The sequence below is a fragment of the Uranotaenia lowii genome, chromosome 2, assembly GCF_029784155.1.
Source record: "Uranotaenia lowii strain MFRU-FL chromosome 2, ASM2978415v1, whole genome shotgun sequence".
Taxonomy (NCBI): Eukaryota; Metazoa; Arthropoda; class Insecta; order Diptera; family Culicidae; genus Uranotaenia; species Uranotaenia lowii.
The window spans coordinates 138,253,827-138,275,305 of NC_073692.1; the positions used below are offsets into that span (position 1 = coordinate 138,253,827).

General features: G+C 33.4%; 1 protein-coding gene across 1 annotated transcript in view; it reads right to left on the reverse strand.

The window, feature by feature from the left end:
* The window catches only part of LOC129749663 (probable nuclear hormone receptor HR3), a 554,515-nt gene extending 540,968 nt beyond the window's left edge, over window positions 1–13,547 (reverse strand). Inside the window, exon 1 of the mRNA XM_055744698.1 lies at window positions 12,232–13,547. Coding sequence (XP_055600673.1) covers window positions 12,232–12,250 — 19 coding nt within the window. The 5' untranslated portion in view covers window positions 12,251–13,547. The remainder of the gene's footprint in view (window positions 1–12,231) is intronic.
* Between the last annotated feature and the right edge of the window lie 7,932 nt (window positions 13,548–21,479).

Here is a 21,479-nt window from a genome sequence, read left to right on the forward strand (position 1 = left end):
TTTTAATGTCTTTATTATAGAGATTTTCAGCTTTCAGCTGGTTCATCTGTTCCAAGAAATAAATCCCCACTTTTCTAAATTGTTCGGTAAAGATCCAATATTTTACGGCAGGAAAGTGTCTTTTTCGTAAAACTCCAAACTTCAAACTTTAATTGGATGGAAATTTTATTACATTTTGATACCAATTTGTGAGTCGGCAATTTGACACCATACGTGATCTTAAGGCCTTCCCGAGTTAGGTTGATTTGGCCATGAGACTTGGAATCAGTTACAGAAAAAAAACATAGGAAGTTGCATTAGGTTTTTGGACTTATATGTATATCTTTAGGTATCAACAACATTTTGAAAGAAAATAACTGTTGAAAAACGCCTGACAGAATTTTTAACGTTAAGATGAACTATTCAACAAAATGTTTCTATGCAGTTTGAAGTATTTGAAACAGGTGTTCGGTTTTAAGCAAAATTAAGCTCTGGCACGTCCATCATAGGTATCGAAAGAGTTACAATGATATGGATTGTCAAATTTTTCATCCTTGAATTCAATGTTCCGGTTCTATCGTGTTATATCGAAGTGACGTACATCCATGTTTCATTTTCGTCAATAAAAGCGTTTTTCTCTTTTTCATTACTCTGGAACTATTCATGAAATTTGATCTGTACAATCTATGTAAAATATTTCATAATCTTATCCTTTTGCATTACAACTCGATTCTTGGCATACAACTGCTTCAAATACACATTAGTCACTAAGCCGTTTAAACTCAGATTTTCTTTTAACGATTATTCGACGAAGTGACGTTCGTCCATAGTGTCTTCATTAGAAGCGCAAATAGGTTAAAGTTTGGCATGAATGCTCATTTACACCGTAAATGATAAAATACGTTTTCCATTTTGAAAATGTTACGTTTAAAAAAAGGTCATCCATATAGCAAATACTACTTTAGCAATATTTACGATATTTAACACTGCCGGCCAAAGTTTGGGACCATCCCTTCAAAAACATGAACACTTTATTTAACTATATCTCAGCCATCTTATGACTTATTGCATTTTTTAGTTTTCATTCGAAAGATTTTGATTCAAATCTACTTTGTATATTTTTGTATGTGTTTGTTGAAAAAGTATATATTAAATTTATATAACTTAAAGCTGAGACGTTTTCCAAAACCTGCACTTAAAATTCAAACCCGATCATTCCGGGTTGGGGTAGACCATCCTTTTTTCATACTTATCAAAAAACGTATAATTATGTGCAAAAAAAATTGTAAAGTACTTAAAATAAATAAAATAGCTACTGATGTTATCGTTCAAAAGTTTGGAATCAATCCGCAGTATGATGTAAATGGTGTAACGGCCAAAAGTTTAAGATAATTCTTCTAAAATATGCATTTTTGTTTCACGTTGTTATAAAACAACGTATTGCGTATCTGGTAAGCTGATTTGGAAGCTTATGAGATAAGTTAATGTTTTTTTAACGGTCAAACGATTTGGTGAAAATTATCAGAAAATGATCAAACTTAAGCTAAAGGAATAATGTCGTTAGTTTTCAAAAATATCTCAACTTAATATCTATAAAGCAAGTTCAACTCATCAACTTCAAAATTTAAAAGGGCTATAATCGAAACAACAAAAAAAATTGAAAAGTGTGCCATTTTTGGACCCTTTACAAATTTTTCGGGTTTTAAAATAGAAATCTGCTGTTTATGGAAAAAATAGGTGGTTTGGGTCATATTAATCACAGTGATAGTGTGTTCCCTCTAAACTTTGCCTTGGACAGTTGTAAATCGTGATTTTTCCTAATTTACTCAGATTTCTCAGAATGTAGAGCACTAATTGAACTGTCTGATTCACCACTGAAGAGGAAGTGCATTTTTCAAGCGTTGAAACTTTTTTTTTTAAATGACTTTCAATAGCAAAAAGCTGTATGGTTGGATTAAGGCAGAATAAGAGTTCATTAATTGCATAGGAGTATCGAATTTTTATTTCAGGGATATGAATTATTGCCATTTTTTTATATTTCAAGACCAAATTGAGCTGTTGGCCCAGATTAAGGTCATTCATCAAAAATTGTACAAAAATAAAAAATCTGAATCGCTTTATAAGTATTTAAAATGAGAGGCTTTGCTTGCTAGAGTTTTCAATAATTTCTTGAAATGATTTTTCCAAGGTTATCAAAATGAACAAACTCATTGACTATGCAAAGCTGTTTTTTGCGATTTTGTCACTTTCATCCTACAGCTGAACAGCTTTTATATAAGCAGTCAAATATTTTTATCCAACCAAGAAATATTTAAAACAAGAAGTTATTTTTTTTAAAGTTTCGATACATCTCTGATGATTTTTTAATGACAAAGTTTGTTTTCTTATACAAATTATTATACAAAATTAAAACTTGTTGCGCTAATTCAGAAATGAATAAATCGCATCTGGCAGGTGCTAAAATTTAAACCTTTACTTGAAATTTCTAAACATAGCATGCACCTGTCTCATGTTTATTCATTTTTTTAATAAAATTTGGCCCTTTATAAAATTTGGCCCTTAATAATTTTGACTAAACGAAAACAATTTTCTCCTATCAAAACGCAAACAAGTCAGTTTTTCGATGAAAGCGATTGTAATTTAAAATTGCTTTACTTTTTTGGGGGAAATCACTCCGCATTAATTTTTCACGCAACGAACTTTCCAAATTAGCAATTCTCAATGACTCAATTAGAACAGTCAAGCTGACCAACCATTGACTTTAGATGTGTGTCGACCCCCCTCTCTGGGCTACAATAAATTTTCTCGACAACACGCGAAACGTTTTTGGTGCGTACGTACGCATACGCGTAACCAGCAACAACACTCTTGAAGCGTCTCGCACGCACAGACACGCACTTCGCGAGATACCAGGCGCTCTGAACTGCCCAAGGGGTAGAATCGTTCAAAACTTGAGCAGCAACTAGACAGGTAGGTAGGTACGCACTTTTTCTAGCTTCGGTGCGTACGAAAGAAAGGAAACAAAAATAGCTATGAGTGCGTATGAGAAGCCGAAAAGAAACTGTTTAGGATCCCCATGTTTCCAAAATTTAAAGTGGCTCCAGTCGGAAACCTCACAGTTTTCTTGAACTTTTGGAATATTGTGTTGAACTTATGAAACTTTGTCTTTAATGATTTTTATAAGAAAATAAACACTTTTTATGATTGATAGCTCAAATTTTAAACTAACAGTTCTTTTGACGGAAAAACTAGAAATTGAAAAAGAATTCAAACCCATAAAGTCCAACTGTAGAATTCATAAGCCATTCTTGGATCCCGTCTTGAATGAGCTGGCCGTGAACAAAAAAACCGAAACCAGTCTCAGGGCAGGGTGCGTAAAGTGCGTGAAGACCAACGAAAAAAAAAACTAGAATAGAAGCTTTTTTTCTCCCCGTGCGCTCAAGTTTCACACTGCGTCTAGTTCCTCCTAAGACATCAATTTCGGTGAGTGAAGTGCGTTCATTGGCCTTTGGCGACTTTCGACCGAGAAGTCAATGAACTTGGGCCAGCTTTTTGGATTCGGTTAGCTTTGGTGTTGAGATTTGGTTTATTTTGGTGGTTTGCTTCTTTGTTTTTGTTTTTTTTTCTTTTTAGTTTTGATGCGTACAAGGGGCTTGGCAGCACCCGGTGATGGATTGCCATTACTCATCACTCGATGAGCTTTCCAAGATAGAACATGAATGTTGACTCACACAGGCATGGTTTACGCAAATTTTGTATTGGTTTTGCAATTTTATGGAGATGGATAAGTGAAGGTTCTAGAATAAGCTTGCCAGATTGCTCGGTTTTATCCGGGTTTGCCCGGATATTTGAAGCAAAATTTCGATAAAGTCGGGTCCGGCCCGGTAGCCCGGATATCGTAAAAAAAAGTCCGGATATTGCCCGGATTTTTTCACAATTTTCACAAAGAATCCAAAAAAAATTTAAATTTTGAGTAAGTTTCAGCAGAATCGATTAACGGTATGGAAATTTTCAACGGTTGTTTCAAATAATTTCGCTGATTTACGTTTATAAACCTTTGAATATTTAAGTGTTCCAAAATGTTTTTGGAAGTCTGAAATTACATTAATAAAATATTAATTTCATTTCTTTTTGCATTTTTTCTTTGCTTTTATGTAAATTACACCTAAATTTTGCCCGGTTTTTGCCTGGTTTTTGGATTTGAGAAATTGAAATTCATGCCCGGATTTTGCCAGGTTTTTTTGAAAAAATGCCCGGAATTGCTAGGCCCGGATGGGAGTGGAAAAAATTCTGGCAACCTTATTCTGGAAGGAGCAGGAAGGAATTTATTTTCAACCGGTTTTTTCCTATCTAGAAGGTTTATGAATGAGTTAGCTTTAATAAAGTTTTTAGTTGATTTTTTTTTTCAAATTCATCGTAAGACACATTCCACGCGCTTGTACCGCCCACAAATGATTTTTATCCGTTCACGTATCAAAAAATCTCAAACTTGTCAATAATTTGATAACTCAAATCACACAAAACCAACGGAAAAAAAGAAAAAAAAATTTAACATGTTTAATATAGTTTTGAAAACGAATTTTCTTTTTGGAAAAGGTGTAAATGTTGAAAAAATTCACAAAATTGTTAGTTGAAATATATGGATTGACTTTTTAGGATTTTTTAAAAGTAAATTTTGAAGCCGTTTAATACTTCTTCATCGTGTAGAAAAAAGAATTTGTTCTCAATTCAATGGAATTGTTTTAAAAGGCGAGCAAAAACGGTAGCAAATGAGTGAATTTACGTCACAAAAAAGGAAACTTTTAAGTTTTACGAGAAAACTTTAAAATTTTATAACAAAATAAAAAAAAACTTTTTTTAAAATAAAGAGATGATTCTGAAAGACTTAATTTTATAGGAATCAGTTGTAATCTGGCTGAATAACAACAGCGCGAATAAGTGAATTCACGTCACAAAATTTGATTTGCACTTTACTTTTTGACTTATATTTTTAATGTGAATCAGGCGTTGAATCAGAAAATAAAATTCAAAAAAATCTCAGTAGAAAAGTTTTTTAATTATGCTCAAAAAATGAATCTTTGGAAATATTAAAAAACTTCTTTTTCTCAGATTCAAATATCTTGGAATGCATAACATTAATTTTGAGTATCTTTCTCGTATATCAGCGGTGAATAAATTTGCTATCGACTATCTTAATTTCAATTTTGCGTATGATCAACACTATTGTTGATATTAGTGACTTTATGATAGAAAAAAATATAAAAATGGATTTTTATAACCCCTCCTCATGGTCATTTCGTTCTGAAATTTGGCAAATGACCTTCTGGTAAGCTTATGATTAATGTTCACTAGGAGCGAGTGAGATTTACCAATTTTAATTCTTCCTATACTATGATAAGTACACCACGATTCGTTAAATTATTCAAAAATGCAATAATTACCGTTATGGAAAAGTAACCATAACTTCATAAATTTTCATCCAGTTTTGATAAATAACCACTTGAAATCTTCGGTTTGAGTTGATTTCCAAGGTCAATGGAAATTTGGATGCAATAAATATTATCTTTTGAGTCTAAAATTTTCCCTGAAACAAACTTTTCTCTACAACAATGTGTTTTTTAAATTTTCTATCATAAAGTCATTAATATCAACAATACTGTTGATCATACGCAAAAATGAAGTTAAGATAATCGATAGCAGATTCGTTCATCTTCAATATGCAAGAAAAGAAATTTCAAAAAATGTTATGCAGTCAGAGATATTTGAATTTGAGAAAAGTACTTTTTTTTATTTAAGAAAAATTCATATCTTGAGCATAACTCAAAAACTGTTCTACTGGGATTTTTTTGAATTTCATTTTCGAATTCAGCGCCCGCTTTCACATTAAAAGTGATCTTCAGTTAACTTTTTTCAAAAATGCTGTTAACGTCTTTTATTTTCCGAATACGAAACAAAGAAAAAAAGAAAACATCCTGAGTTTTGTTTCGTTTTGAGTTTCGAAATTGATCAACTTATTTTTTTTTTTTCAAAATTCAAACAGTGTAAGGCGAGCCAGTAATAAAAACTCGGAGCCAGATTCATCATTCGAAACTTATGTTTAATTTCAGATTCGCAAGTCGTTATTAATAGTTGAAATATTGATTTTAAACCTTCAACATATATGTATATTAATGATTCATGATTGAGGGCTCGGAAACAGATATTACATCTTTGTTAAGAATTAAAATTCTGATTCGGATTTTAAATTCCGAAAACGTATTGATATTCGGATTCAGATCAAAATTCAAATTTTGAGTGCAGATTCAGAATTAGGATTTAGAATTGATATTAAAAATACTGATTCAAATTAACCCTTTAATGCATGACTTTTTTTAAATGAGAATATCAGCTATTGGTTCATTGAAATAATAACATTTTAATTCGAATAACACAACACAACAGGTTTGAAGTCGTTATTTTGAGTATTATAAAAGTTATGGTCAATCAAAGTTGAAAAATAATTTTTGAAATTCTTAAATAATTATAATACGATTTTGCCAATTTCTTCCAAACCTTGATAATTGGGTGCAGGAAGGTGTTTCTGATTGATTGACATTAAAAAAATTGTTAGAATTTGCAAATCTGAAGAAATAGCAACGATTTTCCAAAAACAATTTTTTTCAAAAAAATAAATAAATTTGATTTTTGCAATTTTTCCGCATACATTGTTCGATATCTCACACATACATTGGAATATCACAATAAAAATACCATGGACTGATTTCTTTTAATCTCTAGAATATTTTTTGTGAATACATCACTAAAAAATTTCCACGGGTTTTCGAGATATTTGGATTTGGATTAGTGTTGTTTTAAAACAACACTATGCATTAAAGGGTTAAGATTGGAATGCGTTGCGGAAATGGCTTATTTGTTGAGGAATTCGTATCGCAAGAGATCACAGTCTTTTAATTTGAATAGTTCGAAGAATTTAAAAACATCAGCTGATTATCACAAATATCAAAACACAACGAACACAAACATATACAGGATCTCAATGAAACTAGATATTTCCTCGAAGAGATTCCTTTTTTCTTAATTCTAAGTGTACATCTTTCGAGGAAACGATGGCTAGCACCTTACAAATGCTAAAACCACAAATCCATAAAAAAAAGCACAATATATGCCGTGACTGGGATTTGATCTCATGCCCGCTGGCTTAGAATACTTGAAGGCTCTTCTCTTCGCCACGGGCTACGCCTCAAATTTCAAATTTAATTTAATTTGCTCGTTTGTTTAAAAAAAAAACATTGCATTTATTGTTTTTTGAATTATCTACGGAACAGGAATTCTATTATATAAGAAGATGTTTGCTGATAAAGAAGTATATGATCTTTACGTTAAAAACATATGCAAAAAAATGTTTATTTTCTTTGGTAAATTGTTAAGTATTTGGAATATTCTAGGTTTTTAACAAAATTGAATTTCAACCTTAATTCTTGAATTGTAATCGAGTTGAAACTCATAGTCATACTTGAATCGAAAAATTTGGTTGATTTAATTTCATTTTTGAAATTTTTTATTTATTTTAATCGATGGTGGATTTATTGGAAATTGCTCAAGAGTTTTGAAGGTTCAGTTTTTTTTTGTTTGAGAGTATTAAAGGCTTTTTTAAATAAATCAAAAGATTCTTAAAAAACTTACTTATTTGTGAAAAATAAAAAAGATAAATCCTCCAAAATCTTGAACAAATCCAATGATTTTGAGTATCAATCAAAAATATTATTGAATGTTGTCATTTAACCCTCATTCGTCCTAAAAATTTTAACCCGTTTCAGCCCCTGGAGTTTCAATTTGACACTTTTGACTTAAACCAATAAACCTCTGTTGTTTCCCAACCGATCTTCGAAATTTATAGTTTTGGATACCTCGTAACGTAACTCAGTTATATTTTTCGGACAATATTCAGCTAAAATACTTCAGTTTTGCGTTATTCAAAGCCTAAGAAAAAAATTAATAAAACAAACTTCGGAAAAAGACTGTTAATCAGCTGCGGAAAGCTCGAAAAAAAATTTCACTTAGTGACAAAGAAAGCTGAAGTTAGATGCTATACGTTGCACATAAGGATATATTTTTCTGAAAATTTTGAAGATCTTGACCACAAAAATGTAAAAAAGTGGTGTAAAAACCGTATTTTTCAAACAATGAATCGTCCAAACGGCACATTTTTGAATTTTTGAATTTTTAGATTTTCAAAATACGAAACACAGATTTTTTGACGAATTTTCAAAGGTAGCTATTTTTTCAACCTTTTGTCAATTTGCAATTTCTCCGATTTTCTAAGATTCAAATTCAACTTTGCATTAGATTTTGAGTATATTAACCCTTCGTTTCATAAAGTAATAAATTTGCAACAATTAATGCATGAAAAAAGTGAAAATTCGTATTTTATTTTAATTTTTTTTCTTGATGTACTCACCATTTCCAACTGTTAAAATGATATTCGAGAAAAAATAAAAAAATAATTAAATGAAGGGTTAACGATTTTCGTAATAAATTTATATTTACCAGAAAGGTAATTTCATACCAATTCTAGTGGTGTAATGATAAGCACTGTGATACTTTACAAAAATATGATAAATCAGCCCTCTTGAACACTCAGTGAATTTCTTTTAGCATTCCGCAGCTGAGCTTTGGTCTATTTCCGAAGCATGTTTTTCGATTTTTTTTTCTTTTTCTTTTTTCTTTTTCTTAGAACTTTTTATTTTGAATTTTGTCTGAAAAACAGATTTGAGCTACATTACGAGCTTACCAAAACTAAAAGTTTAGTAAAAACTTGTTGATTATAATTTGAATGGCAAATTACGGCGATTAAAATCATATAACATAAAAACTTGTTGTGAAACAGGAGCGATAAAGCTGGTTTTAACGAGGAGTGTCAAATTGAAAGTCATGGTCTGATTAAGGAATTTTTTTTTCGAGGGTTTGCAGGGTGCTTCCATAAAAAAATAACGATGTTAAATTAAATATATTAAGAATTAGTTGATTTTTTTGTTCGGATGCACCCGAATAAAGTTACTTGCCAAAAACGTCAATTTAATAGCGTAGCAATATATCGCGATGATGAAAAACGTTTGATGAAAATCTTTAGAGCCGTTCAAATATTACGAAAGGTTGTTTTGCATCATTTTCGAAACCATAGATATTATGTATGCCGTTACCGAGATTCGATCTCATGATCTCTGGCTCGGAAGACTTGAATGCTTTCCTCTAGACCGCGGCTTAAAGTTCATATAATTAAACTTATGTTTTCTAAAAGCTTTGAATTTGTGAATTGTCGTACTATGCGATTGGATTGAAAAGCTGTATTAAAATTTTGTTATCAAAACAAAAATTAAAAAAACGCAATGCTTCCAAGAGCATAAACCATAACTTATATCGGTCAACTGATAAGAGGATAGTCTTTATACATACTCCAGTAGATCGGATATGTTTAAATTAAAAGCCCAGCAACACCATTGGAAAACCACACCGAACATTGTACCATCAAAACAACAGCAGTAAACTTAGTGGCTCAAATTCTTTAAATTAATCAGAACAAACAAAATCCGGAATCCATGATTTTAATCCTGATCATGCCCGGAAGAAAAATTTCCAATTCTGGAACTTGATCCTTTTCTTTATCCTGATACGAAATCCTGATCCTATATTCTTATCCTAGATTCTGATCCTGGATCTTCATTCTGGATCCTGATCCTGATCCTGGATCATGATATAAGATCCTGGTGCTGATTCAAGATCCTAATCCTGCATTCTGGATCCTGATTCTGGATCTTCATCTCTGATTCTGAACTTGAATTGTGATCCTGAACCTAATACTGGACCCATCTCCTGATCCTTAATCATGATCCTACATCCTGGTGTGTTATACCGATCCCAGATCCCTGGATCATGATTCCACATTCTAATCTTCATTCCCGATTCTGGACTCGGATTACGTATTTTTAATACTTTGTCTTGATCCTGAGTCTTAAGTCCTGTTCTTGGATCTTGCATACTGATCCCCGAACCTGATTTTGTATTAGGTTTCTTGATTCTTGATTCCACGATTGAAGCTTCTGATTCTGATAGTGAATACTTATCAAGGATTCTAATAACCAATAAATTGATTTTCGGCGATTTCAGTCACAAAAAAATCTTAAAACGTCGCTAAACTATCTAATCACCGGTTTTCAAAAACGTTTTGGACAATTGAAACTAGAAATTTCAGTAAGTACACCATATATTGTAACACCTTTTTAAACACATCATTATTTATATTATATTAATAGACTCCTTGAAAAAGGCATAATAAATGCCGAAACGTTGGATGAAGAAATAAAAATCGTTTTAAGATTTAAATCTATTTATTCCTTAACCAGCCGATAGATTTTTACTATTCGATTCTAATAACCTTTTTCTTAAAACAACAACATGGCGAAAACCTGTATGTATCCTGGAAAATAATAAATTTGAGTTACTCATTTTTCAGTTCAACATAATAACTGATACATAGGATAGGTATTGAAGACAGTACTATGGCAAGGCCTTCAAAGGACGAATGACCAAGCTGGTTAAATTCCTCTCAAAATAAACAAAATAGAAATTAAGGGTGATACGGCCGAAATTTGATAAATATCAACATGACGTATTTCTATCAATTTTGCATTTAAAAACCTGAACACCACTCATTTTGAAGGAGTGTGTGTGTAGAGTGTTGCTCCTAGTTTGATTTTGGAATTCACTCTTCAGTTGTCAAAATGCCGTCCAAGGAAGAAGAGCAGCATATCAAAATTTTGCTCGCGTATCGCGAAAATTCGAGCTACTCGCACGCAAAGCTGGCAAAATCGATAAAAGTTGCCAAATCAACCGTTTCAAATGTAATTAAAGTGTTTGAGAAACGTTTGTCGACAGCCAGGAAGTCTGGATCGGGGGGAAATCGAAAACCGGAAGCCGCTGAGACGACAAAGAGAGTAGCCGGTAGTTTCAAGCGAAACCCTAGCCTCTCTCTCCGAGATGCCGCAAATAAGCTGGGTGTATCGTCTACAACCGTGCATCGAACCAAAAAACGAGCCAGACTATCGACTTACAAGAAGGTAGTGATTCCAAATGATGATAAACAAAATACGACGGCCAAAGCGCGATCCCCGAGGCTGTACACGACGATGCTGACGAAGTTTGACTGGGTGGTAATGGACGACGAAACCTACATCAAAGCCGACTACAAGCAGCTTCCGGGACAGGAGTTTTGTACGGCAAAAGTAAGCGGAAAGGTAGCAGATATTTTCAAGCACATGAAACTGTCAAAGTTCGCGAAGAAATATCTGGTTCGGCAAGCCATCTGTACCTGTGGCTTGAAAAGCAGCATTTTCATAGCTTTCGGGACTGTCAACCAAGAAATTTACGTGAAAGAGTGTTTGAATAAACGTCTGCTGCCTTTCCTGGAGAAACACGGTTGTTCCGTACTGTTTTCGCCGGATTCGGCATCCTGTCAAATCGGTAAAAAGGCCATGGAGTGGTACGCCGCCAACAACGTGCAGGTGGTTACCAAGGACAAGAACCCTCCCAACATGCCAGAGCTCCGCCCAATTGAGAAATACTGGACTATTGTCAAGCGGAACCTAAAGAAGACCAAAAAACTGTTAAGGACGAGCAGCAGTTCAAGGAAAACTGGCTCACTGCGGCGAAGAAAGTGGACAAGGTGGCTGTACAATATCTGATGGCAGAGGTTAAGCGTAAGGCCCGGCAATTCGGATTTGGAAAAGCGGAAGCCTAACTGAACATTTTTCCTGAATTTTATACTAATTAAACTTGAAAAAGAAATTTATTTGATTTATTAAATAAACGATTTCACCGATTTACACGCGTTTTTTCTTGACCAAATTTTGACCGTATCACCCTTTAAAACTTACTCGGTGATCAAGTTTCCCCAGTTTTCGGTACTTTCGATGTATCCCTATGCTTTGTCAATATTTTGCATCAAAAAGCGTGTCAAACTGAAGATAGGTTAGAGATAAACCTTCACAAATGGATAGTTTAATCTTTTTTTTTGCCATGCATACATATTACAGATGTTTCGTTTTAATGTTTCAGAATATTGAAGAACTTGGAAATGAGTAATCATTTCAAATATTTATCAATCTGGGTTTATTTTAATAGTAGAATGACCATATTGAATCTCCTCCATGGAGTCTCAAATGATGTTTGATCCAATTGAGGATAAAATCAACATACCTCTTATTGTGCTCGGCATCTTGAAGATAATCCTTTGGGGCTGCAGAAATTTACGATGAAATATTCGTTCTATAGATGCTCAAATGTTTAATCACAATCTAATATTCTCAATGTGATTAATTGGAAATTTCCACTGGACCTTTTAAATTCACCAGGTTTGATATCACTTCATATTTTTTACAATTCTATATAATTGATATATTATTTCTATTTCAATACACTTTTATTATCTCATTGCAATAACTTTAAAATCAAATCATCTTTTTGAAAGCACTCACACAATTTAACAAAATACTTGATTAAGGTACTTATTTTGTTTTCATCCAATATTTCTTCTTTAGCGCAGAAAGCATGACACAGCTTTCGAAAACTTCATTGCAATCATAAGTAAAAACACCATGATTTTTTTTTTTGTTATTTTTCACTCACTAAGATGAACTTTTTCAGGTTTTCACTATCGAAGGTTGATCTTCAGAATAATCAGTGGATAACTTCTTAAAATTGTCGGGAGAAATCTTAAAATTATGTTTTGTTTCACTCAGAATATAATTTTCGTATGGTTATATTCCGTCGAATTGCACTTAGAACATTACACGCTTATTCATTCCATGTTATGTAATCTTTTTAACAACATGAATTTTCATTTTCTCAAAATCGGTTTCTTTAGATGACTAAATTCTTCACTCGTTGCTGTTACTGGCATTGCAATCACTTTCTTCCAAACGAGCAATACAAATCATTAACATTTCACGGCGGATTATCAATTTCACTTAAAAATCTTAATCACCTCGGAACGGATCACTGATTTGCGTGTAAATTTTTCTCCCATTTTCCCCTTGTTATCCATAAATGATCATCCATCCATCGGTGGAAAACACTTCCCAAAAGTGTGGCTAACCACAAAACACACCATAAAACAAACAAATAAACAAACAGAAACAGCCGGTGAAAGAGTAAAGTAGAGCTAACTCGGAACCCCGCCGAAAATCGAAATCACTTTACCGGAACGAGAACCGGTGGAGTATCACACAAGAAGCTTGTGCAGCAGCAGCCACAGAACACTTCCGCAATCCGCTGGGAGAATTTCCCGCGGGACGCGGGTTAGTTTTCGGTGAAAATTGACCTCGCAGCAGAAGGTCTTTTAGCGTCACACGAAACAGAAAAAAAAAACGATATTACAGCACACACAATGGGAAAAAGTTTTTCCCGTTCCGGGCCCGGCGATGAAGTGATCGTAAAACAACGCCGACGACGACAACAACAATGAACAATCCTCTAGGAGCAGCAACCGCGAAAAAAAGCAGCCAAAACACAGGCAGGTCCCGCGGTCGAGGTATGTGACCTCGACAATGAGCGCTCAGATGATTACTAAAGGTGGCCCACAGTCAAGCGTGGAGAAGAGTCCGTGCGCGAGAAGAAGAATAAAGGAGAAAATATATAAAAAAAAAAATATACATTCGTCCCCAAAGAACGGGGACCGTCGTCGTCGTCGCATTTGAGAATCCAGCCAGGGCAAAGCAGGAATGGAAGCAGGAATTCCACGCCAGCCGGTTCTTGCATACAACACACAACAACAGCAACAGCAACAACCAAAACCAACCACCTCTTACTGTAAGTCAGGTTTCTGTGCTCTTTGCTCTGACTCTGGCTGGGGTGGTGACTTCCGAGGAGTCGCTCAGAACAAGAACCTCAACCATTCTCGGGGGAAAGATTGACCATTTGGATTGTTTCTCTGGTTTGGTGGCGATGCCGTTGCTCTCACTCCTGTCGGTCTCACTCTTAAGGAGCTTGGAGGATGATGTAAGAATAGTTACAAATGAGCGGGCACCTGGCATTACAAACAGTTTTGCTGTGTCCAGGGTTGCTGTAAGAGTCCTGTTTGGATTGCGGGATCCAAACAGGGGTTTCACTCACCCTCCGAAGATAGGTTTACGGAGTTCTCATACCGTGGTCACTCAAAGGGGACGCGCGGTTTGAGATTTAAATCACGCGGGATCAGTTTGTTTTAGTTACCCTTACCTATGCTATACCGTCGTGAGGGTTAGCGAAGGCGATTGTGGGTGACTAATCAAAAATAAAGGGGAAAGATCTCCTTCGAAAAAAGTATTTTATTTGATGTACGAATGACTAACGCAATATAAGATTTGTAGAATCTAGGTAGTGTTTATGAACTCGGTAGTGCAAAGGACAGGCACTTGATAAATATGCTAACAAAACTCTCAGTTTGACGACGATTCAACGAGCTCAACTACCAGAATCGGGATAAAATGTAGAACAACTGATCTACTGAATTCAAATCTTGTTGATCGGATGAACTAAAATTAAATAAAAATTTATAATAATAACATCTAGTTTAAAAAAAATAAAGAAACAAAAAAAACGGTCAAGCATCAGGATTTCGATTTTCAGATCATTTTTCTTTCAAAATAACTCAAAATCTTTTGAGTGCTTGAAGCCCCCTTGATCAAGTCCATTTGAGCTGAAAAATTGCACAGGTCCATTTTTGGAGCAAGTATCAAAATTTATATGGCAGTCCATTAATTATACATAATCATTTAAGGGTCAGTCTTCAACATTTGATTTTTTAAACAATTTTAATACAATACCGTTCAAGCTATGACAAATTTCGATCATGGATTGATTGGAATAATGCAGAACAATTGTTCACCTTACATAAATTACAATTTTTCATGTTCCCCATAAACGTTTGCAGGAAAATATCATCAAATTTGGAAAACATAAGTAAATATTGATCTTGTTTTTTTTTAACTTCTGAAATCTATACACCTTAACCCTCATTCGCTCTTGAGTGTAAATATGACATTACTGTAAGTTTGGCGGCTTGTAATTTTATTTGGTTACATCCAAATAAAACAATTTCTGAGGGGACCCTCAATGGATACTTGAAGTTTTTAATTTTGCATCAATACTTTTTTATGGATGCACCCTGAAAGCCCAGAAAAAACTACCTATTCAGACCTTGAATGCCAATTTGACACTCCTCGCTGAAACCTTATGATATAACTCATATATGTTATTCAAAAAATTTTCACCCACAACACTTACGTTTTCCGTTATTCAAAGTCCAAGAAAAAAATCCGAAAAAAACATGCTTCGGAAACATGATATGGAACATGCTACGGAGTGCTCAAAAATTTTACTCAGTGTCTATGAGAGCTGAAGTTAGAAGCTATTAGAACTTTGCACAAATATGGCAAATAGAAAACTAAAAGTAAATCCAAAAAATAATCGCGGATGCTGGCTTTTTATCTGTTTACGCTTACCCGTCGGTATCGAAATTTGATAAAGTAAGGTAGATTTAGTGTTTTTTGCACAATAAGAAAGAAGTGTAGGCAATGTTTAACCCCCCCTATTATTTGGTCGTTTTTGCCGTTCAGTACTATCCATTATTGGAAACGAACTAGCACCTGCTAGCGGTAGTTTGCGCTAACTTATTTATTTTAAGAAAGTATAGCACTTTTTTTCATATTTTTGTAAATATCGCAGCGCTTAAGTAATAACACTACTAGAATCGGTTTGAAATTGACTTTCTGATGAAGTAAATATACTCAAATTTGAATTTCCGAGAAATTTCAAATTGACGAAAAGTTCGCAACAGCTTCTATTCAGAGTTCGTCAAAAAATTTTATTTCGTATTTTGAAAATCTAAAAATGAAAAAATGTGTCAAATAACGTCAACTTTTCAATCCTTTTTTCAGAAATTATCTCGTGTGACATTAAAAATTTTCGACGGTTTATTGATTGACAAGTGCGGTTTTTAAACCCCTTTTTACATTTCTTGAGGTCATAATTTTAAAAAAAATATCAAAAAAATATGTGTGCAACGTATAGCTTCTAACTTCAGCTTTCTTGGAAACTGAGCGATTTTTTTTTATAATTCCGAAGCATTTTTTTTTTTGGATTTTTAATCTAAGACTTTGAATAACAAAAAACTGCAGTGTTGCAGCTGAATATTGTCTAAAAAAATGTTTGAATCACATTGTGAGGACTATAACCACAGAGAACCAGAGAACGGGCCCCGAACAAATATGAGTCGAATCCGTGTGTAAGAATTTGAATCGTCGGCCATTTTAAAACCGTTAAAATTGGCCTTAAAACAGCACCATCTAGTGGCTCTTAGCTAAGTGACTCAGCTGTTGTTGTCGATTTTTTTGTCAACAGTTGAGAACACTCAGAACATAAATAACCCAAAATTTACTTCCAGGTCGCACCAAAACAAAGTTCAGCTAGTTTGCTTTTTTGGGTGTAGAAAAAGCAAAATAATGAAATTTGCAGCAGGAACTATATGCTCTTTAAACGAATTTTTTTTCTTTTGGCAATGTTGCCTCATTTGGTACTCGTTTCGTATTGAGCCACTGATTTTGTTTGAGAAAAAAGCAAACATTATTTAGTTGTTTGAAGGGAGGGTTCATATAAGATTTTAATTATGTGTCTGTTTTAATATGAATTATAATTTCAAAATTCAGTCATCATTTGCCGCAGAATTTCTGTATGATGTCTTAATTTATGATACCCCTCTAATGGATAAACTCCACTTTTTGTTTAGGATCAGATTTTTTTTTTTAATCAAATATCACTCATAAAGAAGCATTTTAAATCTAATTAATCGAAAGTATCATCACCCATCTTCGTTCGAACATTGCAAAATTCTAGCATGTAAACATCGCGTCATTTCTGTCAGGATAGGTAACCAGTACCTACTTCCGAAAATATTCGAAAATTGGAATAGCTTCTTAATATCGAATTTTGCCTCTTAGACAGAGCAAAGTAAATGCATGGAGGTTACCCGGACACCTAAGAATCCTAAGAATTTAAGAGAATAGCAAAAGGCATTTAAAAGCAACTCGATATCAACATTTTATAAATTCTTCAAATATTCCCCCCTTCTATTACAATTATTACAGATATCCGATAACACCATGCGCCAATTTTTCATCAATCCTACCAAGATAACAATTTTATGAAAGAAAAAAGAATACTGAACGAATTTTTAAAATTGTGTTCATCATCGAAATTTATTTTCAATTATGAAAAAAAAAATCAATTTAGTCTTGATGTAGTGAATTCATTTCGACAAAAACAATCACAGGCCAAAAACTGAAAAACCGTACAATTATTTTAATACCCGATTGAGTAACTGAAAATAAATTTGGCTTTGAGCGCATTTTTCATTCGTTGAAGGTACTATCGTCTGAGCGTGTAGAAAAAATGGAAAATATAAAATTACCGGTAACGGCATCTGGTGGCTCTTAGCTAAGTTGCAAAAATGGCGTCGTTTATTTTGAAATCACGGTTTGTATTTTTACACACGGTTGGGGCTCCAGCCCGAACTCTGGTTCTCTGTGCTATAACGGGAAAAAAAATTCAGAGACGGATGAGGTTTAAGAGAGACAATAAACATGGACTTTGAAAATAAATATTTGTAGCAAGTGTAAAGATAATATTCAAATTTAACAAATAAAACAAGGGACAAAAAAAGGTATGAGGCAGGATGGGCACATATAGTTTAAGCGAAACTATGTGGCGATAGAACTTTTCAAAAACTTCTGAAATGCTTTCAACAACCCCTTTCCAAAATTTAAGTATAGGGTGTCACATTATATCTAAGCACGATCTAAAATGAACAGTTTAAACATAATTTAGGAGCAAATCCATTTTTTTCACTTTTATGTTTTCTATAGCTTTGTTTTACCGTAATTGTATTTTTGATCGAGCAATGCGTGCAACACTAATCTATATAATTTTTTCTGTAAAAATTGATACCTCCGTTTTGTCAACACTTTGGTCATCTCAAACAGTGAAATACTGGTTATCTGAAGGTATATTGTAATCAAACTTGAAAAAGTTTTTGTCGTTGATGATAACTCAAACCTATTTTCTACAAAGCAGTTGATCATATAATTTACGAACACTTGATTCGACAAGAACTAGGTGACGCAAACAGAAATTCGCTGCAGCATTTTTGCAGCATGTTATTACTTTTCAAAAAACTGAGCAGTTTTTGAAGAGAGTTTTAATCGTTTGAGATAAAAACTCAAATCGGAATCTAACAAAATCAACAAAACTCTTGTTTTATGTATAAGCATGCTCAGTTTAAAGAAATTTGCAAACTTTTTCAATGAAAAGAGTTTTAAAGACTTAAAAAGTATTCATTGAGGTAATTTTTAAGAAACAAAATTTGTTAACTACTCACTGGTCAGTGATTTAAATAGACCTATTCGATATTTGAGCGATTTTTTTTTCGGTTTTTTAGCCCTGGGACAGGAGCAGCTTGTTTTTGTCTTCACTTCGGCTTCTTCTGCTTCTTATACGTCTTTAGATCAATGTTCCAGAAATCAGTCAAAACAAACACCCAAAATGCGTTCTTTGTTGGAAACATTCTGATTGTATAATGCTTCGCCTGACTGGTATACAATCTCGATTAGCGCTCCACTCAGCAATGCCAACCGTTTTGCATCATTTAGAATCATTGATTTTGCAAACATCGCTTATCGGAGATAAGTGAGATACAAAATTATCCATTTTTAACACTAAACATACCGGCACTCTGTATAGTGTATATACCTATTTATACCGCCGGGGGTCAAATGACCCCAAACACCTTTTTCGCTAAAACTCTCTTGTTTCTTAACCGATTTTTACAAAATTTATATTTTTGGAAAGCTTGTAACGTGACACAAATATAGTTCTCAGACAATATTGAGCTACAAACATCGATTTTAAAGTTATTCGAAGTCTAAGAAAAAAAGTCCGAAAAAACATGCTTCTGGGAAAAGACTGTAAGTCTGTTAATAAGTGCTCGAAGAAAAATTCACTTAGTGCCTGAAAAAGCTGAAGTTAAAAGCTATATGTTGCGGATATGGAAATATTTTTTGAAAATTTTTTTATGATCATGGTCACCAAAAGTGTAGAAAGGTGGTGTAAAAACGTACTTTTTATAGAATCAACTGCCAAAACTGTTCTAGCCACAGTAGAAATTTTTTGAAAAGTGAATTGGAAAGTTGACGTAATTTGTGACATTTTGGTATCTTCAGATTTATAAAACACGAAATACAGAATTCTTGACGGTTATTTAAAATAAGCTATTTTTAGGAAGTTTTATCAATCTGCATTTTCTGAGACTCAAGCCCGTGCGAAGGACCCGCTCATGGGGGGGGTTTTCAAAATTCAAAATTCAAAATCAAGCTCTTTCCGGCAAGTCATTAAAAAAGTTTTTTAAAATGATGTTCCTTATTTGAGCTAGACATTTGCTTAAGTATAAATAGTAAGCAATCTAGTTTAAAAATCTAACATGAATATTTCAGAAAACAAAGAAAATGAATGCGGTATAAAATTTTGAATGAAACTAGAGTTTAAAGCTTCGGACTTAAGAGTAATAGAAATTAAATTCATTCAGATTTAAAAAGAAACTAAATCCGGATTCTCAAATCAATTTCAGACCAGGGAAAAAAAAAAATCATGATTTGGAATTGTTCAGCAAAACTATAATGATTAATGTTTATTTATCGTCGAAATTAACATTCCTTTTTTTCATTTTCTAATGAAGGCTTGATTGAAAAATTTCGCTGTAATATTTTAAATATCAAGAAATATTGTTTTACTATTTGATTTGTTAAATCTATTTGGAACTTGAAACAGTTTATTCGAAACACATATGTACCTACTTGATGATTAAATAAATTTTGATAAAAAGAAGAATATCAATTTTACTTCAAGAGTACCAATGATCAAAATCAGAGATAATTTTTTTTTTTATTTCGTCCAGTTATCAACCTAAAAGACTGAAACAGTTCATTTCTGAAGTTCACAATAATTACTTCATATATTGATAAAACAACATGTTCAGTTCATCATTGAAAGCCAAAGTACAGGTACATGTAAATTGGTGATTGATCAATAAGAAACTTATTAAAATTAAAATAATAAATTTGAAGCTTTGTTGTAAATATTGAATGCACAAATACTTATTTAATAATTGTTGTGCATTACAATTTTGCTTTCCAAATTCTACTTCGAATAATTTCGATTTTTTTTTTTCATAAATTAAAAAATCAAAGATTTCGAAAAGATTATTCAAAGGAATAAAAATAAGTAAAACCTTTAAAAAAATTCAAGCGCAAGTGATTCCATATTTGCTAATTATATTTTAATTTATTTAGGAAGAATAATGAAGATGGTGCTCATGATGCATCATTTAAATAAGTTCAATTCTACAATTTTTCTAAACTTGTCTAAATCATTACATGCATATCCGACTATAGTGAAGAAATTTAAAAAAGAAAAGATATTATTTCATTTTATCAATTTGTTGAAACCTGCATTTGATTTTCGCTTAAAAATATCTGAAATTAAATTTGATTTAAATGCAGTAAAGTGAAGAAGTAGAAGACTGATATAGCTTTTTTCGCTTAAAACCAAAATTAAAGTCTGCTTCATTTAATATTGGAACAAATTCGTTTGCTCATTGTGGCGCTCCTAGTGAACGGATTTGGAAACTTTTTTCACCCACGTGTCGGGAAATTCATTACCTTTCACCATGTATTTATGTCATAACACCAAACGATAGCATTTTGTAAACAACCGCCATGGAAGCCGAACGGAGAGATCAAATTGTGCACAGTTTTCTTGAAAATCCATTGTTGTCGGCATCGAAGCTAGCAAAACAGCTTAAAATGCCCAGAAATACCGTTTGGCGTGTTATCAAGCAGTACAAGGAAACATTGACGACGGCTCGGAAGCCGCATTCGAAGCGTCGGAGTGGAACTGTCGACCGGAAACTGCGTGGGAAAGTCATCAAGGCCGTCAAGAGGAATCCCAATCTTTCAGACCGCGATTTGGCCAATAAGTTCCAGGCCGCTCACAGTACGGTGCGACGAATTCGTCTCCGGGAAGGAATAAGGTCATTCCGAGCCAGCAAACAGCCAAATCGGAAGCTGAAGCACAACAATGTGGCCAGAATCCGTGCTCGAAAGCTGTACGACCAAGTGCTGACCAAGTTCGACGGATGTAAAGTCTGCTTCATTTAATATTGGAACACAAACAATTGCGTGTAGTTCAGTCATTTATTAACGAATTCATAATTTGTTTTTCATACAAATGTAGCATTTTCTTTACTCTTTCATAAAAAAAATTAAAAAAAATATTCATTGCTGTTTCGAAGAAATTCTCGTACTCGTACTCGTAAGAAAACTGTGCACAATTTGATCTCTCCGTACGGCTTCCATGGC